The sequence below is a fragment of the Excalfactoria chinensis genome, chromosome 2 (assembly GCF_039878825.1).
Source record: "Excalfactoria chinensis isolate bCotChi1 chromosome 2, bCotChi1.hap2, whole genome shotgun sequence".
Lineage (NCBI taxonomy): Eukaryota > Metazoa > Chordata > Aves > Galliformes > Phasianidae > Excalfactoria > Excalfactoria chinensis.
The window spans coordinates 38,544,215-38,564,709 of record NC_092826.1 but is presented as its reverse complement, the minus strand read 5'-3'; the positions used below and the strand labels follow the sequence as shown (position 1 = coordinate 38,564,709).

Genomic DNA, 20,495 nt, shown 5'->3' with positions numbered 1-20,495 from the left:
AGTTGAAAGAAAAGCATTTCTACAAGTATTGTTAAGATGGTATGCTAGAACAGATGAAATTTTCTTCTGACCTGATCTGTTATGACATCTCTATAGGCAAAATGCGTTCCAAGTAATTGCTGTGGATGGGGTTTGCAGTGGAATAATTCAGTGTCTCTCTACTGAAGACTGTATTGACTGGCTACAAGCAATAGCAAGTAACATTTCCAACCTCACAAAGCACAATGTAAGTATGGATCCAAGCAAGCCAGAAGGTTTCCCAATCATATTTGATTATAACTGTCATAAAAGCCTAATGGGTTCAAGCACAGAATTATCTGCATATAAACAATGCTCGAGGCTGTCTGAGAGAAGTCAACTCAAGTTTATCATCAAATCAGACTTTGTGAGAAATCACTGAATGAGAAAATATTCTCCCCTACAGTCATCTAGTTCACTTCATCGTTATCAACATTGCATATTTAGCAATACCAGTTACTATGAGAAACAAAGACTAGCAACAAGAGAAAGCCAGGTGTGATGGATAAGAACATATAAAAGCAAAAGGAAATCCTGCATTATCTTGATGGTTTGAAAAGGTATATCTATATTGAAATTGAAATAATTGGATCTGAATTATATATTAGGTCTATTTAGATATCATTTAACACACAATTTAACGGACAATACCAATCCTCACTATCAAGAATGATTAAATGCATTTATGCTTCATGCACTGTACTTCTATGGTCTGATCTTGTGAGATAGATAACTTTTTATTGAAACAAGGAATAACTGTTATGCATAGGTTTTGCTAAAATATTCCTAAATTCAGTTGAAAGCTCTCAATTTATTTTTTTTTAGATCTACCTAGGATATATCTTACATTTGCTAAATAAAATGTCATTCTCAGCTTAAAATTCTATATGATTCCTTCTCTGTTCTGTCTACAAAAATACAGAACACATGGGTAACTCCATTATTTTGAAATAATTTAGAACAAGGAAGCCCCTGAGAATTTATATTCTTTCAGATTTCTTTAAATCTGTTGTAGCCTCCCAAATCTAACTAGACTTGCTTTTGTTTCAAATACAGGGAACATATTGAGGGAAGTTGTATTTCTTGCAGATTTTTATTCAAGATGCAAAAGTATGTTCCATCTGGCAGCAATATGTAAAAGTCATTGTATTATAAAAACATGACAGACATGAATTCATCCACCATCTGTGAGCTTCCATGCAGTGCAAAGCAACTTTATGGCTATTTATTCCTCCTTAAATATACTGCTATTGCTGTGTAGAACTTCTTGTCTACTAGGCATCCTGAAAAATGAGTGTGCTGATTAATTTTTATCTTGACATCATTAGTTTAGACTATTGATTATTCTTGCAATCTAAAGCGGAATGTTTGATTACTTACAAAAGTAGGTAGAAGCCTCTAAAATTTATCTGATAATGCTTTATGTATCTCTTATGAGACTGTAACCATGGTTGCTTGGTGTAACTTGGATCTTGATAGTGCACTGTTGTTACATAAAATACTTTCAGGGTTTTAAAAAGGAGTGCAGTATATCATTCTACACTAGTTTCTGTAAAGAAACACAAACACTATAGCTGATGTTTTATGTGAAGAAATAGCTGATGATATAACTATTATGCAAACATCTATATTTACCTTATCTCAAAAACATCCTGTAAAGAAATTGTGATTTAGTTTGGGCTTGTGATTATTGTAAATGATGTTTTACAACTGTCCCAATTGTTTATTGCCCATTTGATTTTATGGAAACCAATAAGACTCTCTTTTTCATGATATACTTTTCTTAAAAATGTCAGTTGCCAGTAAAAATTAGTTGTTTGACAGTGTATATGATAAGTGAATCTAAGCAATACTAGATAGTAAGAGGATAAAAGAAAAAAGCAAACTGTTATTCAGAACAATGGTTAAATGTGAGTAGGCATGTGAGTAGTTGGCATGCAGTATCAAAGAAGCAATGTGAGTACAGGACTTTATTTAATTTTCAGGCAAACAAAAATACATTGACTGTTTTTCTTTTTTGTTTCAATTAATGTTTTATTTTTAACTAGGTGCTATGTAAAATGAATTTTTCACTTAAATACTACGTAGTTCATTTAAATGTAAACTTACATGCTTTTTCTAACTTCTGAACAGAAGGAAGATTAAAACTAGTAAGATTATAAAAACTATATTTCTGAAAGCATATCCTTATTTTATATGTCAGGTTTGTACTCAGTAAGTTTGGGTGGGATTTCTCTTGCCTAATGTTAAATGTCTTAAAGCAGAATGTCTGAATAGTAATCCCTCTGCTTTAATTCTGACATCTGTTTTCTGATGAGATAAATCCCCACAGGACATGTCTTTCTTTCCTTAGACTGGTTATGGACCCCGAGGTGCTGAGTTCAAACTCAGATATCTAAGAAGATGTGTATATTCTGTCACAGGTCTCTTCATGGAGTGAAAGAGAGCTTCTCTGAAGCGAAGCTTCTAGCAGAGAAATGCCTGGATATTTTGACAGAAAACATTCTAGTTTCAACCAGTATTCTGAACTATTTTACTTTTTTACACAAACAGTCTGAAATCAAAGGGTCTGATGGTCCCCACAGATGAGTGTGGTAAAAAGCCAGCTTACTCTCCCAGTTCTGAAATATAAACCCCATGCTTCAAAATCTCCTGTTTGAGATTATGGTTAAGTTACATTTTTTATTGGACAAAGTCAAAATTTCTTCCATTTCAATATAAAATGTTCAAATCTGACACAACAGCGGTGTAGTTCAGTTGAAGAATCAGCAGTGTAGCCAGAGAGCAACAGGATAACAAAAAGGCACTGAGTGGAAGCAAAACCAGAATGTGTTGATTATCATCACCTTTGAAAGACAGTTTTGCTAATTGAGTCTAAATAACGGAGTCTGGAATATTTTGTCTATGGGCCAACACACATTACCTGCAGTAATTTGAAGACTGTCCATCACTGGGTAGAGTGAGATTAAGCTTGTATTACCATGCAGCAAGATAGCTGCAGTTTTAATGCACAGATTTAGCAATTTATATTATGACTCTTCAAGCAGAGATTACATAAAAATATCGTTATGTTGACTGATGTAGTTGACTTCATTAGTTCTCTTTTTTGTTGTTGTTGTTGTTGTTGAAAGACAGACTTCAAGCATGCAGTACTTTTCCTTATATTTGGTAAATTAGGAGTAGTATCCTCCAGTGATTCTGAAACAGTGAGAGTGATACTGACAACTAGCATTTCTTCAGTTCCCCAGGTACAAAGGAACAATTACATATGAGGTGAAATGCATCCTGTTAAGATTAAAAAACATAAAATGACTTCTATAAGGGTATGCAACTCACAGGGCAGTATAGAAATGCACTGCTTAAAGTGATATCCTATCATATTATAATTGATGATGTGATGAATCCATAAAGCTCATTCATTTCTGAAGTTGAGTTCCTCTCCAGTGTGAGCCATCTAAGCTGCCTGTCTGCTAAAAATTCATTTGTTTAGAGCTAGATTCAAAAAATACAGGGGTTATGTTAAGCTCAGAGTTTTGTTGAAGCAGTTGTCAAACTAAAGTTTGTGTGCTGAAACCTGAATAGATTAAATTGAACCCACACTTGGGAACTCTGATTCCCTTGTGTGTTCATGACGTATTTGTTGCCAGTCTGGATGACATGCCAAAGAAGATTAGAAAGGGAAAAACTTCTGCTTCTACCTTTTTTATCTGTACTTTTCTGTTCTGCTGCGCCAATTCAGCTGTGAACTGTTAGCCTAGCCATTTAATAAGCTACTTTTAGTCGGTGTTAATTTCTTTGATAATTAATACTGATTTCTCATCTTTAACACGGTATCGACTAGGTCATATAACTTTTAAAGAAACTCGGCTCTTAGAATAGTATAAGAAAAGACTCTAAAATCACATGCTATATAATGATCCACTTGATGCCAATATATCCCTAATTTATGTGGTACAGTTTTCAGGGGTCTCAGAGACAGTATCTGTAATGAATTCTGCAGGGATGAGGTTTTAACTAAGTTATTTTTCAAACCTGATTCAATTCAAAATTACTTGAATGCCCCAATATATTTTCCAAGTGCTGGGAGAAAAAGAAAAAAAAAGAAGGAAAAAAAAAAAAAAAAAAAAAAAAAAAAAAAAAAAAAAAAGATGTGGACAGAAACTTTGGGTTTTGATAAGAAAAGACACATATTCATATAAGTATATATATGTTTTTCAGTTATCTTTTAGGACACAGCTTAACAGATTCTTTGGGAATTTATCCTCTCTATATATGTCACTCTTGTCTACTACTTTCAAATTTTTATATACTGAGTGCCATGATATTTCTTTACCCTTTCCTTTGCCATCATTTCTATGGAAGACACTGCACCTATTGCAGATTTATGTTTCTTACCTTGACTTTAACACTTGACAGAGAAGAAACAACAAGAACTTCACCAGACAAAAATGACAGGCAACTGAGTAAAAGTTGCCAAGCAGAAAGTGATAAAAAGAGTTTTAAATTTATCTTGGAATGCCTATAAGATCTTGCAAGAATTATTACCCAATAATTTGTAATCATTCCATCATTTTCTGTGGAAATCTTGCAAAATATCACACTGTCTTCTAGAAGTTTAAGACCTTTTGCAATTAAGAAAAAATAAATCAAAAAGTATAAGAAGTCTTCAGAAGAGTTTTAGCATATTTGCTTTTCCCTGAAATTGAACGAGTTACTCAAATAAATTGGATTTTATCTACTAAAATGTATAATAATTTGTTTCCTAAGCAATATTATGCATTTAGGTGTTTATGGCTTTCTGAAACTTTATTTCTTTGTTTTGCATTCCCTTCCAGACTTGGTAAAAGAAATCACAGAGGTCTTTACTCCAGTATTGATACTTAGGTCTCCTTAGGAATGTTTAAAACTCTGAACTGGATGCTTCTGTAACATAACAATGTCATTTATATGCAGTTTTCCTATGTAGGTCTCTTGAGACACATTGATATAAGTGAATAAATATAGTCAAATTGAATTTACATAAATCAAGTGTTTCCTATTTTTCCTACCCTTTAAAAGTGAAATGTTTCCAGTTTGATATCTAGAAAAACATAAGTTTCTATGTCACTTTTATGAAGGGTTACATATGGCCTTGTATTCACAACAAAAAGTGTGGAATGGCATGTCTTATTTGAGTAACTGTTTCTGCATATACCTTGTTTATGTGGTTTGTCCTCTTGGGTGTACCAATATAGCTGCAAAGAAAGATAGTTTTTTCCAAACTTTCTAGCTGTTGCTTCAGTATATTTCATCTATATATTAATAACAGTACTTGAATTTGAAGGGATAATATCTAGAATGCAATAAGTCAGGAGAAAGATGCAGGGAAAGAATGGAAGTTAAATGTGCTTTTATAAAGTGCAAGCATTGTCATTTTCCAGAATACTCACCTTATCTGGGAAGCCTGTGACACAGAACTTCTGCCTTCATGACATAACCTTTGTTATGACACATTCTGATTATGGTGATATCACTCATCGATCAGATATGGAGGTTTTACTTGAAACTGTAAACTGTAATTAGTCATGATAGCTTTGAAATGAAATTGTATTTTTATACTAAATTTCTCCCAAGTATTCAAACCTTTTTAATAATACAATTTCAGTTTTCTTGTACATATTATCACAAGTCTTGAAGCAGTCAATAAAAATGTTCTCTGTCATAAATTGCCATCTATATATCTCTAACTTAAGAGTAATAACATCCTTTAAAACAAATATTAAAAAAAGTAAAAAATCAAATGTTCTGTGAACTGAACTACAATTTACTTCTTAAATGCACACCTTAAAGAAAGCCATACAGTGATGCAGAGATAATATTTTCTCAGTTTTATCTTCATAATGCTGTCATACAGCAGAGTACACACATTTTCTCCAACTCATTCAGTTTTGTAGGGATTCAAACTAAAACTGGTATTCTTGCACTGGTACTTAGATAAAAGCAAAACATCAGAATATCTGATTTGCTTTTTGTGTAGGTTTTATTTGAAGCTCTGAAACTAGCTCCTTCCCTTCTTTAGTGTCACTATTATTGAAAGCTTAAGTTGGCGCTCTATCAAAAAGTCTGTGCTCTGGTTGCAAAACAGTTTAGAGAGATGTCTTGACATCCAACCCTGGTGAAGTATAGAAAGGAACCCGTGATTAAGAAAAACTGAAATTTTCTTCATTGGTTTAAAGGGACAAAGAAAGGATGACAAGAATAAATGAAGTAGAACTAGTCTGACTGGAAATGCAGGTAAGCCACTTGAGTTTTATAGAGAGGCAGCACGTGGAAAAAGAAAGTACTCGTTAAAAGTTGCCCTTTCCTGCCAAAATGCCAAGCTGCCCTTTCCATATCAGCTGGAGACCTCCATCTATTTCAACTTATTTTTTGTTGTACCACATACTGTTCAATATTCCACAATTGGTTTATTGTAAGTGAGAGTGTGTTGAAAGAGGCTGCTGAATCACAAACTGCTGTTGATAAAACTGCAACTGGGACCTGGGAGGCTAAACAATAGTAACTTTCCTCTTTGTATCTGTTTTCTTTGCAGTCTAAAACACAAATACAATTATTTTAAAGTGGTTAGCTTGTTTTTACATCTGTTTCCTCTTATTGTTAGCATACATTTTTAAAAGATGGTTACATCAACAGCTTTACCTTTCTTCCACAACCAATTAAATTAAAAAAAAATAAAAAAATTAAAAAAAGGAAATTGAATGCATTCAAAGAACCATAATGCACCTCAGGGTATATGCATTATCAGTAGATTAGTGTGTTGAAAACATTTTCTCCTTTGGTTGTCTTGCTTCATAAAGTGCTGCAGATATCCAGTGTGCTCTGGTAGCACATCGCTTATATTTGCCTGAGGAAGAGAAGGACTCAAATCAGGATGCAGGGGGGCGTGGTAAGAAACAGGAATTTTAGTCATTATAGGTTTGAGATATTATGTGAAACAAGTCCAGCTGATGGGAAAATAAACAAAACTACAGATGACCTATAAGCAGAAAGACCTGCATTGGAAATAGGCCTGAGATTATACTTGTGACTTTTAACAAAATGAGTTACAAAAATCTGTTGCAAGTTTTGTATCTTCTAATAATAACCCATGTAGTAGTTGTGGCAGGTATCTGTGAGCAAAGTCTGAAATTATGGGCATGCTAATGGCCTGTGTGGGCAATGATCCAATTGTAAGGTTTTTTTTTGTCCATTTGTTTATTTCAGAAAATGAGATAATTATTTATTTGAGAGAATGTCACTGAGGTCATGAAATCAGGCATGAAAAGTTTAGGATGGAGCATCTTGGTTTCTTCTTATTGCTTAATCACTCCGACTTACCGCACTGGAAAGCAAATTATTTATTTCCCTGTAGGATTTCTACCTTTTAAAACTTTTTTTGTAATGATAGTATGTAACTTTTCTGTTTGTTTGTTTTGGTTTGGTTTGTTTTTTTTAAGCATTTTAAAGTTTTAGAATTGTGTTTTCTGCATTTTACCAATCACTGTAACTTTGAACTATACTAAGAACTAAAACAGGGGTCCCAGAGATGCAGCATTCTTCATAGAATTCTAAATTATCAACAGAATTGTTTCATCTTGGGAAAGGACAACATAAGATCATAAAATTAAGCCCTATCATTAAGACTAAGGGAAATAAAGAAATAAGCTGCTTTAATGTTACATATGTGTTACATATATATGTTCATCTACACAGAAATCAGTATCATAGGATGATTTGGATTCAAAAGGACCTTTAAGATCATCCAGTTGCAACACCATGCTCTAGGCAGGGTCACCTCCTACTAGACCAGGTTGCTCAAAGCCCTATCCAGCCTGGCCTTGAGTGCTTCCAGGGAGGGGGAATTCACAGCTTCTCTGGGCAACCTGTTCAAGTGTCTCACCACCCTCAGAGTAAAGCATGTACACAGTGCTTAAGATTAAGAAGAAAAAAAGTAACAAATCTACAAAACATTTTACTGCTTTATTTCTTTATGAAACCAGACCTGTTATACTCAGCTGTATAGAATAATGTCTCAGAGAGTGTGAGTTCCATATACTTGATTAATATCCAAATGACTATACATTTTTGTATTCGATGCAGGCAATCAGTTCTTTATTCCCAGTTTTGTTTTTTTTTAGTGAGAATTTTTTCACTTATGCCTGGGTAGTCTGTCAAGAGAACGCTTCATGACAGAAGTGTACATACGGGATCTCCAGTTTTCGATAGGAAAACTAGTCCCTAGTCTTTAGTTATAGGAAATGAGGAAATCATAAAATACTTCTGGAGACATGGCAACTGGCTAGTTAAGCAATGCCTGCCCACCTCACCTGTCCCCTCTTAATGGTTCACTTTCATTAAATAAAACATGAAATACATATGACGAAGTGCTTGGTGCACATTAAACCGTACACTTAGTTTTAGCAGTATTAACATAGAGATGATATGCGGTCAAAATACATATACAATTTAACTCTTTAATGAGGTATATTGCATTTTTTATCACACGGCTACTTTTCAAATGCCAGAAAAGAAAATGTTTTTCAAACTACTATTAGATGAACTACTACTCATCTACCATGATGCACTGAAACCACATAAAGGATCAGTAAGAAGTATTTTTATAACCCATTGTGTCCGCAATACAGTGGCCATTTATGTAACATGATAGAGCAATTATTTTTGGGTCAAACTGTTCATAGATAGGTTTAAGTATGTTCAACTAATCTGTGTAGAGGTGATTTATTTGAACATTTCATATGCTTTCAGTTTGTACAGAAAATTATTAAGTTGAATTATCATGCAAACTTATGACAGTTTTCTCCAGAGCAGAAGTTCTTCTGTCTAGCAGAATATATTGCTTTAATTTTGTTTACTTCCTGAGGTAATTTTACAAGGTAATAAAATTGATGAAATACTTCCGAGAGTGTGTCAGCGTGCTGCAGGACCTCACATAATTCAGGAGACTTAAAGGAATTTTATCAGGTATTCTTTTCTGCTGTTGGAAAGCCTAGAAAGTAGTCTACTTTTTTATTAACCAGATAAAAATATAGGAATGCCATCTAATTTGGGTAAATTAAATGGACTCAGAAATGTGTTTTGTTTTTTTTTTCCTGTAAAGGCAAGATCCTCTCTCCCCAAACTGCCTACATAGTCAATGGATATTGGAAAAAAACAAACAAACAAACAAACAAAAAAAAAACTTTAAAAGACTTTATAAAGACTTTATGATAAAAAGAAAGCGAACCAGTTCTCTTAACTTAGACACTTACTTCTATCCCATTTACTGTATAAAGGATGCAGACATCTCCAGAGGGTAATTCAATCTCCTTGAATTAAGGAGTTACCTCTTCCACTTCTAATAGGAAATGGCAAGAGGATACTTTAACGTAATAGCCTACAGGTTGGAAGAATCACCCTTACATAAGAGACAGAAGCTCTCTGAGTTACTTGGCCTGCAGAGCTGATGCTGTCTCACCCCTGGCTAAAGGATCTCTTGATATAGTTCAGGGCTAAGGCTCCAATCCCCTTTCCATACAATGTTCTCTTGGCTATACACTGAGCCACGTTTAAAATTCATACTCATGCCATTGAGTAGGAAGCAAGGATTGTTTTTCTAGAACATGGTTCTCAATCAGACTCTCTCTTAATTAGGAGTATTGCTTAAGTACAGCACAAGTGCTAATCTAAACCGTTAACCTGAGAATAATAAGAATGAAATGTCTGCTGTCATGGGTGGATACTCTGGTATTGCCTATCATGATCAAAATGGACACACACGTGACTCCCTGTATAATAGTACTGCTTTTATTTTTTGCAGATATTTTTAGCCAAAATCATTTTGCAAGTGTTGTTAACAGTGCAGTTCCTCAGTTGTTCTAACCAACTAAAATGCAGGAAGAGAGAAGTGCAGACTTCTTCAGTCATGTTTCCATTCATTGTGGTTGCTGCTTGCCCCTGTACAGGTGCAGACTGGGGAAAATACAAGTTTTACTGGGAATTTTTAGATATATGTGCTTAATGTTTCTTTGCTGGTATAGCAATTTATAGCTACTGTGTAGATTTTGAACTCCTAATACCTACTTTAATGATTTAGTAATTCTACTCAGAGAGAAGGAAAATCTTCTGTAATGGACCATCAGGATATGAGTTCCTCCTTACTCAGTTACTGGTGAACAGGAGAAATTTTTAGAGGAGACATATCTAGATAGGTAGATAGACAGAGATGGATATGTGAGTTGTTAGGTCAACCCTCTCTGAAAACCAAGATGGCATAAATTCAGAAATACAGAAATGCTGGAACCTGACAAGGGTAGTGCTTGCTTGGCTGCCTTAGGCTTAAGCATTTCTGTCAAGTGAGTCTGTGGCAATATTGCGGTCTGGGAAAGACAAACGGAAAGTTCCAGTATGTGGTGTGGATGATTAAAACATCAAGGACTCAAAATGGCAAAATAATCCATATTCTCTTTAGAATGAAGAATTAATGAAAAGTTTAATCCTCCCAACTTATAGTAAGTTGATTTTATTGGAAAATGTCTGCTGACATTCAGACACCTGTTTCTACTCTTTCCAATTTTTTTTTTTTTACTGTACTAATTTTATTAGTAATCTCTTCAAAATATTCTGAAATGCCACAAAGATTTTTCTCCTCATGAGTTTTCCTGAGATACTTCAGATGTCTACGAAGCTATTCTTGAAGTTTCTTATTATGACGAAAAATGCAAATGCAAATAAGAAATAAATCTTTGAAGAAATTAGCATTATAATTAATATTTGTATAAAACCGAGCGACACCTACATAGGTGTTTGAGCTTTTAGCAGTGAGCATTGTCATTCAGTTCTACATACTTGTATATGATGCAGTCAGTAAAAGGTGTGAATATATTTTGCTTATTATTTGTTTTGTTCTTTGCCCGTCTGAAACTACTCATGGAAATATATTTTAATAGCATGTGCATTCTTTTTAAATATTTGTCTCATCTTGTAGCAATTTTGTTTCATATCAGAATTGTTTCATTTTGCATTAGATTAACATAAATTGATCATGATATCACTGTATAAACATAATCTATAAATTTTGAAATACTATTTCAGATTCCTAGAAGTTGTTTTTTAGACACTGTTTCAAACTGATTGTTTTTCAAGTTATGTGCCTAAAGAGACAGTATAACACTGATATAATCTCCATCAGTTTCACTGAAAGCAATAAAATATTTGTGAAAAATACCTGCACCCTAATTAAAAAAGCTACTCTTGCTGCAGCAGGAGGGAGATTAGCTCATCCATTTGCCAAAGAGTAACCATAAATAGCATTTTCAATGCAAAATATAATGAGCAGAAGTCAGAAAATTATAATATGCAATTTGCATAAAAAGAGAATAGTCCTTGGATTTGGTTAGCAACTAGAATTCCCTAAGGCTTGCAGATGGTCCTACCAGTAAATTGAGTTGTTATTCACTTAGCTGGTTAGGTTGTAGGTCAAACCCAGCTTGAAGCAACTGTAGCTGACAGACCTTTCTTTATTCTTTTGACACAAAACTCTTTTCTCATTACCTTTGTAAATTCATAGAACAAATCACAGTTTGTGTGTGTTATTCTTAAAACTTTTTTCAACCCTAAAATGAATCTCACAGAAACTTCCCACTCTCTCCTGGTTACAATACCATCCAGTCTTTATGCTGGAATGACTTAAAAGGCAGACTGCTTCATGGTCAAATCATCAGCAAATATTATAAAAGAATTGACATGCAGCATTACTGATCTTTTTATCTCAAATGGCAATGTCCTTTTTATCTGATTAGAAAAAATTACAAAGTCAAGGCGTGTTTTTAAATCTTTATTTAAATAGATGAGAAACTAAAAAAAAAAAAAAAAAAAAAAAAAAAAAAAAAAACCTTTGGGCTTGAAAGTGTTATCTTCCATAGTCACTAAGAGACAAGAAAAGTTGATAGTAATAGTGGAATTATTTTAAATACAGCCACTCTTCCATCAGTCTGTCTGCGGCTTAGCAGTTCTTTCTATCAGTTGTCCCAGTTGCTTTTTTTACTGCTACCAATAGTGTATTAGCACTAATAAATATATATATATATATATATATTACATTTTCACATGTGAATATTTGTACAACCATAAGTCAATAAATGGTCTTATTTTTGGTAAATGAAATCCATACCTCACCAGTCCAGTGGAAGAAAGTGCAAGAAGGAATGTCTTGGCTAGATGATGACATCTTCATTAACCTAAAACACAGGAAAGAAAGAGTAGAGAATTGACTTGTTACCATGAGTAGACTCAGGAAGTATAGCAGAAGTATATAGAATTAGAAAACTAGTAGCATTAGATGAGATTTCCTTGAAAGGAAAGCTGCAAGAGTGAAAAGAAATAGGTTAAGGGCTGGTTCATAATATACTGAAAATAAGATTATTGGTTGATAACCTTTAAGACAGTCAAAGTATTTAATGCTCTTTTTGATCAGAATTTACTCAAAATGTAAATTGTACGTTTTGTACATGGAACACATTGTAGGTGTAAATTGTTGTAATCAGACAACCGTGACCATCTGTAAGTGTGGCAGTCTAGAATAAAATTGGGAGGGGTTAGAAATCAAACAGGGAACAAGTGATATGTTAATGAGAAGGGTTCTAAATAAATATATTGTTTATAATCCAAGCCAGAACAAAAATAAAAATATTTTAGGAATTAGAAAACTTCTGTCAACTGTGATCTATTTATGTTAAAACAGAAATTATATTCAGAACGAATAAAGAAATACCAAAATAGACAAAATAGATCCTGTATGGTTTAGAACATGCAATGAAGGCAGACTTTATATAGTGAACACTACTTTTCATTAATATTTTTTTCAGTTGTGTATAGTTTGAGAGTAAATCTTTTGCAATTTGTATTGTGAGTATTAATACCCACATAATGACTCTTAAGTACATTTAGCAGTCATAATAAAAGCATAATTCCATATTTTATATATGAATTGTTGCCTTCATTCAGCTTTGGGAGTATTTTATTCATTCTAGGTTTTATGATTATGCTCTCACAATCAGCTTATTCTTTATAAATAGGGATTAATTATATTATTAAGATATTTACTTTGTTTGTTCTAAACTTTCCAAATAATGCACCATTGTGATATCTATTATTATTTTAAGTGTTATTATAATAATGTGAAATTTCTGCAGCCACATCTTACACTATGCAATAAATAACAATGTAGCCACATAATTTTACTCACCATACGTTATCCTTTTTCCTTGCACATTGGCATATGCATTTCATGAACTGTAAATTGTAGCTTTGTGTTCCACTCATGGCATTCTCATCGTGGGCTATTACATTTTACTTACACTGAATAATTTATTTCTTGTATTTTAATTATAATGCAGTAGTAAGCCTGTGTGTCACATGCTTTATTTTTTTTTTCCTCTCAGCAAAATTAACGTCCATAGTTGTTAACTAAAACTTCAGTACAGTAACAAGAGAAAATGTGTTATAATAATAATAATAATAATAATTCATTCCAGTAACTTGTTTTCAGTGTCTTAAGGATGATTCCTTCTATAATAGTATGTTTTATTGCTGAGTCACTGTTATCTTGTAAAGGTAAAATGGTGCTTACAATTATTAACTTATGAAATCATCTTTTCATTTGGACTACAAAAACTATTGATGTTGCAAAAAAAAAAAAATCTATACTTTCAAGTACACAATCACTTTTACAGCAGGAATGTAATTAGACATTGAGATGCTGTTCTGAAATCTGTGGAGACAGATGCACTTTCAGTGAAAGATTTTAAAAATGTTTCTTGAACTTTATAGATCATGTGACAATTCTCACTCATGCACAAATATGTCATTTTTAAATGGAAGAGAACATCGTTTTGCTTTTTTGTTCTTTTCTGTTCTCCGCTGGGAAAATATATATATATATATATATATATATATATATAAATAAATAAAAAGATATATATAAGATATATTAAGATATATTATATCTTAATTATATCGCAAATATATATAAAATATATATAAAATTATATAGCAAATTATATCTTAATATAATGCATTGAAATCCAAGTAAGGTTCCTAGTATTTTCACTGGTAAACATGAAATCCACATTTAGACAAAACTACAAAACTTTTGTTTTAATTTTATTGTGTTATCTTCCAAAGTGGTCATAGTTGTTCTTAATTGCAAGAAGCTTATTATTCTCAAGAGAATGAGGAAAATTCTTTTCACTTTTAATTATTTGAAATTCTTCCTATCTAAGGATTTTAAGGTGATACCCGAGGAAGAAAATGTATGCCATCAATTTCTACTATGATAATTTAACATTACTATTGTCAAAACTCAAATAGTCTTCAAATGTAGTTACGTTTTTAACAGGCTTCTTTAAAATAAATAGATAAATAAAAAGTCTGAACTCAAAAATGGTGGTGTTTCCCCCGTATTTCAAGTACTGCATACTTTTTAGTACTTTGACAAATTCTACTCAATGGTCTGCCTTTCAGTCATAATCCAAAAGATTGAATATGTCCATATTGCTCAGTATTTGAATATTACAGTTCAGAATCATCAGAAAATACTTCAGAAAAGTCCCCATTTTACATTATATTTTATGGTAATGTTTGGATTCTTGAATTCTTATGGGGAGAAATTGGAGGTAAGTAGGAGCAACTGCATGATTTAGAAGTCAACTGAATTCAGAATTTCTCAAGCTGATTACCCTGTAACTTTTTGAGAGAAAGAGATCCGATCTTACCTACTTAAAACAATGCAGAGGTTTTATTGCAAAAGTTTCTCATTGAAGAACAGATCAGAGTATATTTTAAAGCAATACTAGATTCAGTGAATAAAGTACATGCAGAGTACAGTGGGCCTTACCATATAAGGTAATGGTTGATTACATGGGTTGATAGTGATAGGACAAGGGGAATGGTTTTAAACTGAGACAGGAGAGATTTAGATTAGATATTAGGAGGAAGTTGTTTTTTTTTTTTTTTCGTACAGATGGTGGTGATGCACTGGAACGGTTGCCTAAGGAGGTTGTGGATGCCCTGTCCGTGGAGGCATTCAAGAACAGACAGAATGTGGCTCTGGGCAGCCTGGTCTGGTGGTTGATTACCCTGCCCATAGCAGGAGGGGGTTGAAACTAGATGATCTTTGTGGTCCTTTGCAACCCAAGCCATTCTATGACTCTATGACAGAGGAGTGACTAGAAGCATTTTACAAAATGTTTTAAAAATAAAAATAAGAAAGTAGTTTTTCAGAGTTTCAAGTGAAATTTAAAGTGTTTAATTAAGTTGATTTGAGAGTAAAGACAATTCTTTTATAGCTATCTTACATAGTTTAACATAGTAAAATATTTCATTATTTAGCATCAAACTTAGAATTTATAGTAATATCTAGTTCATTATCACTTGAGCTTAATGTCTAACAACTCTTTCATTTTATGTCAAATAAATGATTTAAATATCTTAATAGCAAATGACCTTTTAGTTTACTTGCTAACAGATTATTAGCTGATGCTGCCAGACAAACTGTTTATGATATATTGCATTTCTTCCTGAATGTTCCAAGAGAATATAAGTGTGTAATTCCCTTAGATAGAAAAGTCCAACAAAGACTAGATGTTCTTATATATATGAATGTATATATTTTTAATCCAGTAATCTGAACCTTGCAATGGTAGTGGATTGATGGAAGATACAGTAACTATAAAGACTATGGAAAACTTCTTCAGCTTCATTACCTCTGATAATGGTATTTGTCTATGCTATTGGCAACTGAGAAATGTATTGAAGTTTGCCTGCAGGAGTACATTTGGAACTATATGCTATGATATAAATGTTAACAATATTTTAAAAACCACAATTTACATTTCTGCAGAGCATTAGGCTCTGTCAGGAGGGTTAATTGTATCGTGTTATATATATAATCGTATAAAATTCCCCCCCCCCCTTTTTTTTTTTTTTTTTTTTTTTTTTTTAATAAAAAGACAAATTGGGAACTGTGAATGTTATCTCTGCCAAAGTGAGAAAGTGAGAAATAACACAAATCCTGGCAAACTGTAGACTCTTTAGGGGCAAGTTCAGAAGCCTGCTGATGGATCTCGGTCTCAAGAATGAGAACAAACCAGATTTAGCTGCAGAATTCAACAAACTGCCTCTCATTCGCTTTTAATCAAGTCATATTACTTGGCAAGAGGAACTTAGAGGCATGCAGCCATGTGACTAAATAAATGAGCAACTCAAAAGGACTTTGGGGAAAAAAGGGCAGTAGGAAATTAAGGAGATTCAGCAAGTGTGGTATATGTAAAGCAAACTGTTACAAGATAAATTCAGTTGTCGAGTAATTTTCCTTGTACCATCTACTACTAATAGTGGGTGCAGAAACTGGAGATAGGAACCAAAGCTATAGCTGTTTCAGTCCAAATTCAAGTGGGTTTTTAGAAGTTGTGGTTTGCATTTCTCTCTATAAAGAAGTCTGAGGAGATAAAGGTGCCTCAAGTGGAGCATACATTCTACTGAAATGTCTGCTTGCAGGTCTTCTTGAGGGGGAAACTGTTCCTTCCAGACAGTGATTTATTATGTTACTGTCTCATAGTATCTAAAGATTAAAGCCTTATGACAGAAATGAGAAAAAATTAAATGAAAGCATGGCAAGTTGGAAGGATTGTGAGATTACCAATCTCCCTTCCCATGAGGAAGTGATAGTCATTGGTGTGATGAAAAATTCTGTCTAGTGAGTGAACCAAACATCAAAGGAAGCCTTTTGTCAACCAAGGGCTTAAATCTCAGAGGTGTTGATAAAGCCATCTAGCCAAAAGAATATTAACTGGGGCAACCCATACATGACATGCATGACCAAATTTCAGTGTGACTATAAGTAGATCAGAAGTGACTGAGACTGTTGGCTGGGGGCAGAGATCATAGTATCATAGTATCGTGCGAGTTGGAAGGGACCTTAGAGATCATCGAGTCCAACTCCCGGGATTCGAGCCTTCTGTGTAGCAGAGTGGCACTTCTACCACTTGTGCCACAGGGGGGATTTGAACCCGGGCCTCCGGTCTTGCAAGCGGCAGTTCTACCACCGTGCGCCACTGGTGTCAGAGCTGTTGTAATGTGCTAGACAATTCTCCTGATCATGAAGAAAAAAAATGTGTCATGGCAACCAAAGAGGACAATAGTATAAACTTGCAAGTAAGTAAGAGGTGAGATGGAACTGTGGAACTGTTTGGCCTCAAGAAATGAATAATGTTTCAACTTGGGGAAAAAAACAAACAAACAAACAAACAAAAAACAAAAACAAACAAACAACAAAAAAAAAAACAGTTTCTTTTTTGTTTCTGTGATGGGTTACATGTGAAGTAGAGAATGTGAATCTCATGGAATACAACCAGAGTCTGATTATGTATTAAAAAAACTTCCCATGCTCAGTGGATCAATGCTTAGTAATAGATTTACTCATAAGGCATTGAGAGTGCCATCATTACAGGGCTTTATAAACTGCTCAACAGTTTGACCTGTTGATTTCAGCTGTGTGTTTCTATTTTTTTGTATCATCATCAGCATTAACTTATTCACTGTCAGTGCTTGTAACTTGTCAGTGCATTCAGAAATACTAGGATAAGACAGATAATGAAAAACTTTTAACTTATGTTTATCTTCATTTATTTGGAATTTTGTGAAAAATGGAAGTAAATACCATATCTTATTTATTGTAATGTCTAAGTGTTACTTTGTAATAAAATTGTAAGTGAAAAGTAAAATTGAAATGGGAGTTAGCCACTTTATTTAACTTCCACAAACAATCAAAAGTCTGAAATCTGGTGTTTTAAATCAGAAGAGATATATAAGATTGTTACCTGACAGCATAGCAGTCTGATTTCTGCTGGGGAAGTAATACGCTGTTGCTTATAAAAACAGTTTCATAGAATGGTTTGCCTTGGAAAAGACCTTTAAAGATCATCCATTCCTATCCCCCTACAAAGATACCTCCCATTAGATCAGGGTGGTCAAATCTCCATCCAATCTAGCCTTGAACATCTCCAAGGATCGGGCACTCACACCTTCTCTGGGAAACATGTTCCAGTGCCTCAACACCCTCATCATGAATTCCTTCCTTATAACCAATCTAAATCTATACTTTCAGTTTAAACTTCTACACCTTTTGCCATCATTACATGCCCTGTAAAAATTATCCTCCCATCTTTCTTATAGGTCCCCACTAAATAGTGAAAGGCCTCTCTGAATAATGTCTCCCTGAAGCCTCATCTTCTCCGTCTTTTTTGTATAGACAGCTATACTCTCTTGATTTTATGAAGAAGTATGATCCAGTTTTTTCTTCACTGTGCTCTTATTTCAAGACTTAATTCTTTTCATTGCCTTAACCTGGTTCTTTTGACAAGTGTATGTATATTCAAGCTCCAAGGTGTTGGCATTTTGAGGTCATAATGAATTCAGGATGTAACAGCTTCATTTACATTTTGTCATCTACTAAACCAGTCATTATGACCTGTTACTCCTACCACATTCAGAAGCTTAAATGTTATTCTGTGGTCTCTTTCAAAGTGAATATAACTAAAATATAATTTGGAGGTGCCCAACAGGAATGTATTTAACTATTCAGTAACTGTACTGCAGTGAGCAGTCAGTATTATGATGTAAGCGACAATTATCCAGTTGTATTTCATTATCAAAGTAATGCTTCCTGTATCTCCGTCTGGGTCATTTGTTTCAGTATTTTTGTTTTGTTTTGTTTTTATATTGTTTAAAATGCTTCAGTAGGGAGACAAACATTTCTCTCCTTCTCATGCAACCATTATAACCTTTTCCAGCACTGGTTTTCAGTTGTTAACAATATCGCTTTAATAGTACACTGTGCAAGTAGAGTTCAATGCATCATTGAACCAGTCTTGACATGGAAGTACATTAAACAAATGTGGTAATATGCATGGTTGGAATCATAGTTCAGATGGCCATTTTTCCTCTATTAGTGTTCTTATATACCATAAATTGATGCTATGCTTAACATACTCTAGTTTTTTAATGTGTAAGTATACTACCTAAATCTTTTTATGCATCAGTGTAAGACCTCTATTAGAAATGATAATCAACTGATCTGTATGGTTTTGGTTTTGGGTTTGTTTGTTTCTTTGTTTGCTTGTTTGGGAGGGCATCCCTGAGTCTTACTAATCATCCTGTGTGTGTAACAATATCAATCGAACATCTGTATGTATAAGCAGCTCACCAAATGTGCAAGTTTTTATTTGATTTTATTTCACTGGCTAATTCAAGGACAGTCAGTACAAGAATTTAACTAAGAAGTTTGTACAACTATAAAGCTACTTTCCAGATGAGACCTCAGGACTGTCTGAGTTATTTTCTTCCTCTAGAATATATAGGATTCAAGGGAACTTTCAGTTTCCAAATGGAAAGTTAATCCATGGGTATTTACATGCTAATATTGACCCAGAATAAAAATCCATCAAGTATTGTGTCTAATGATAGCAAAAATTTAGTTATTCTACCCTTAAACTTTTTAGTCAACTGCTACTTCAGGACTTTTGTGAGTCTGCTCATATGGAGCTTCCTGAATAAGGCTTACTCTCTCCTAATTGCCCATTTACACGTTTGTCCTCTTCTATTAGCACAGGGTTATCACCAAATGAATTCATGTGTTTTTTTCCAACCTGCTCCAATTTGTAATAGTCTTGCTGCCTCTTTGCAATCACTTAACATCCTACTGGCATGCACTTTCTTGTTGCTTTAATTCATGGGAAAGTTATTGCATTTAATTATCCATTCATGATGCAAATCAGCAGTTATGAAATGGAGAAAAATTAGAAAGAAGGCTGCAAAGTCTAAATTGTTTGGGGAAATCCGCATATACGACCTGCATAAATTAAAATAATAGTAATTTTTAATGGAAAATTTCTGATGATGTAGGAGGCCTATAAAGTTACGTGACTGCTGTTTGTTGCAAGAAAAGATAGACCAAATGATATGTGAAAGTATGGGAAAATCATATTTAATATCTGAGTCAACAAAATACTGAGCAGGAGCTGGTTCGCCCTTATTCTAGATGTACTACAGTCTTAGTGGTTCCTATGTGTACTGAAAGTGGTCTCTGTCCATTGCTCTACCCTGACAACAAATGTCTACTGTACTATTGCTTCTTACAGAGGCCCATTTTTGGTACCTGACACCCACACTAACAATCACTGAACAATTTTCTTGCTATCTCATTAGACCTATGAGCTCCTTATTTACACTATTTTTTTTCAGGAAATAAGAAAATAAGACAAAAGGAAGCATAAGATATAGAAACTTTAAAAAGTGGGTTTTTGTTTGTTTGTCTGTTTGTCTTAATTTAAATTGTTGAGAATTGGGAAAACCTGGAATCTGTGTCCTTAACTCAGAGTTTAGATCATACTGCCCTTAAGAGT

General features: G+C 33.7%; 1 protein-coding gene across 3 annotated transcripts in view; it reads left to right on the top strand.

Annotated features, from left to right (window-relative positions):
• SNTG1 (syntrophin gamma 1) overlaps window positions 1–20,495 on the top strand; it is a 301,816-nt gene that overhangs the window by 218,328 nt on the left and 62,993 nt on the right. For all 3 annotated transcript variants that reach the window (XM_072328347.1, XM_072328348.1, XM_072328349.1), the window contains one exon: window positions 97–226. In XM_072328347.1, coding sequence (XP_072184448.1) covers window positions 97–226 — 130 coding nt within the window. The remainder of the gene's footprint in view (window positions 1–96; window positions 227–20,495) is intronic.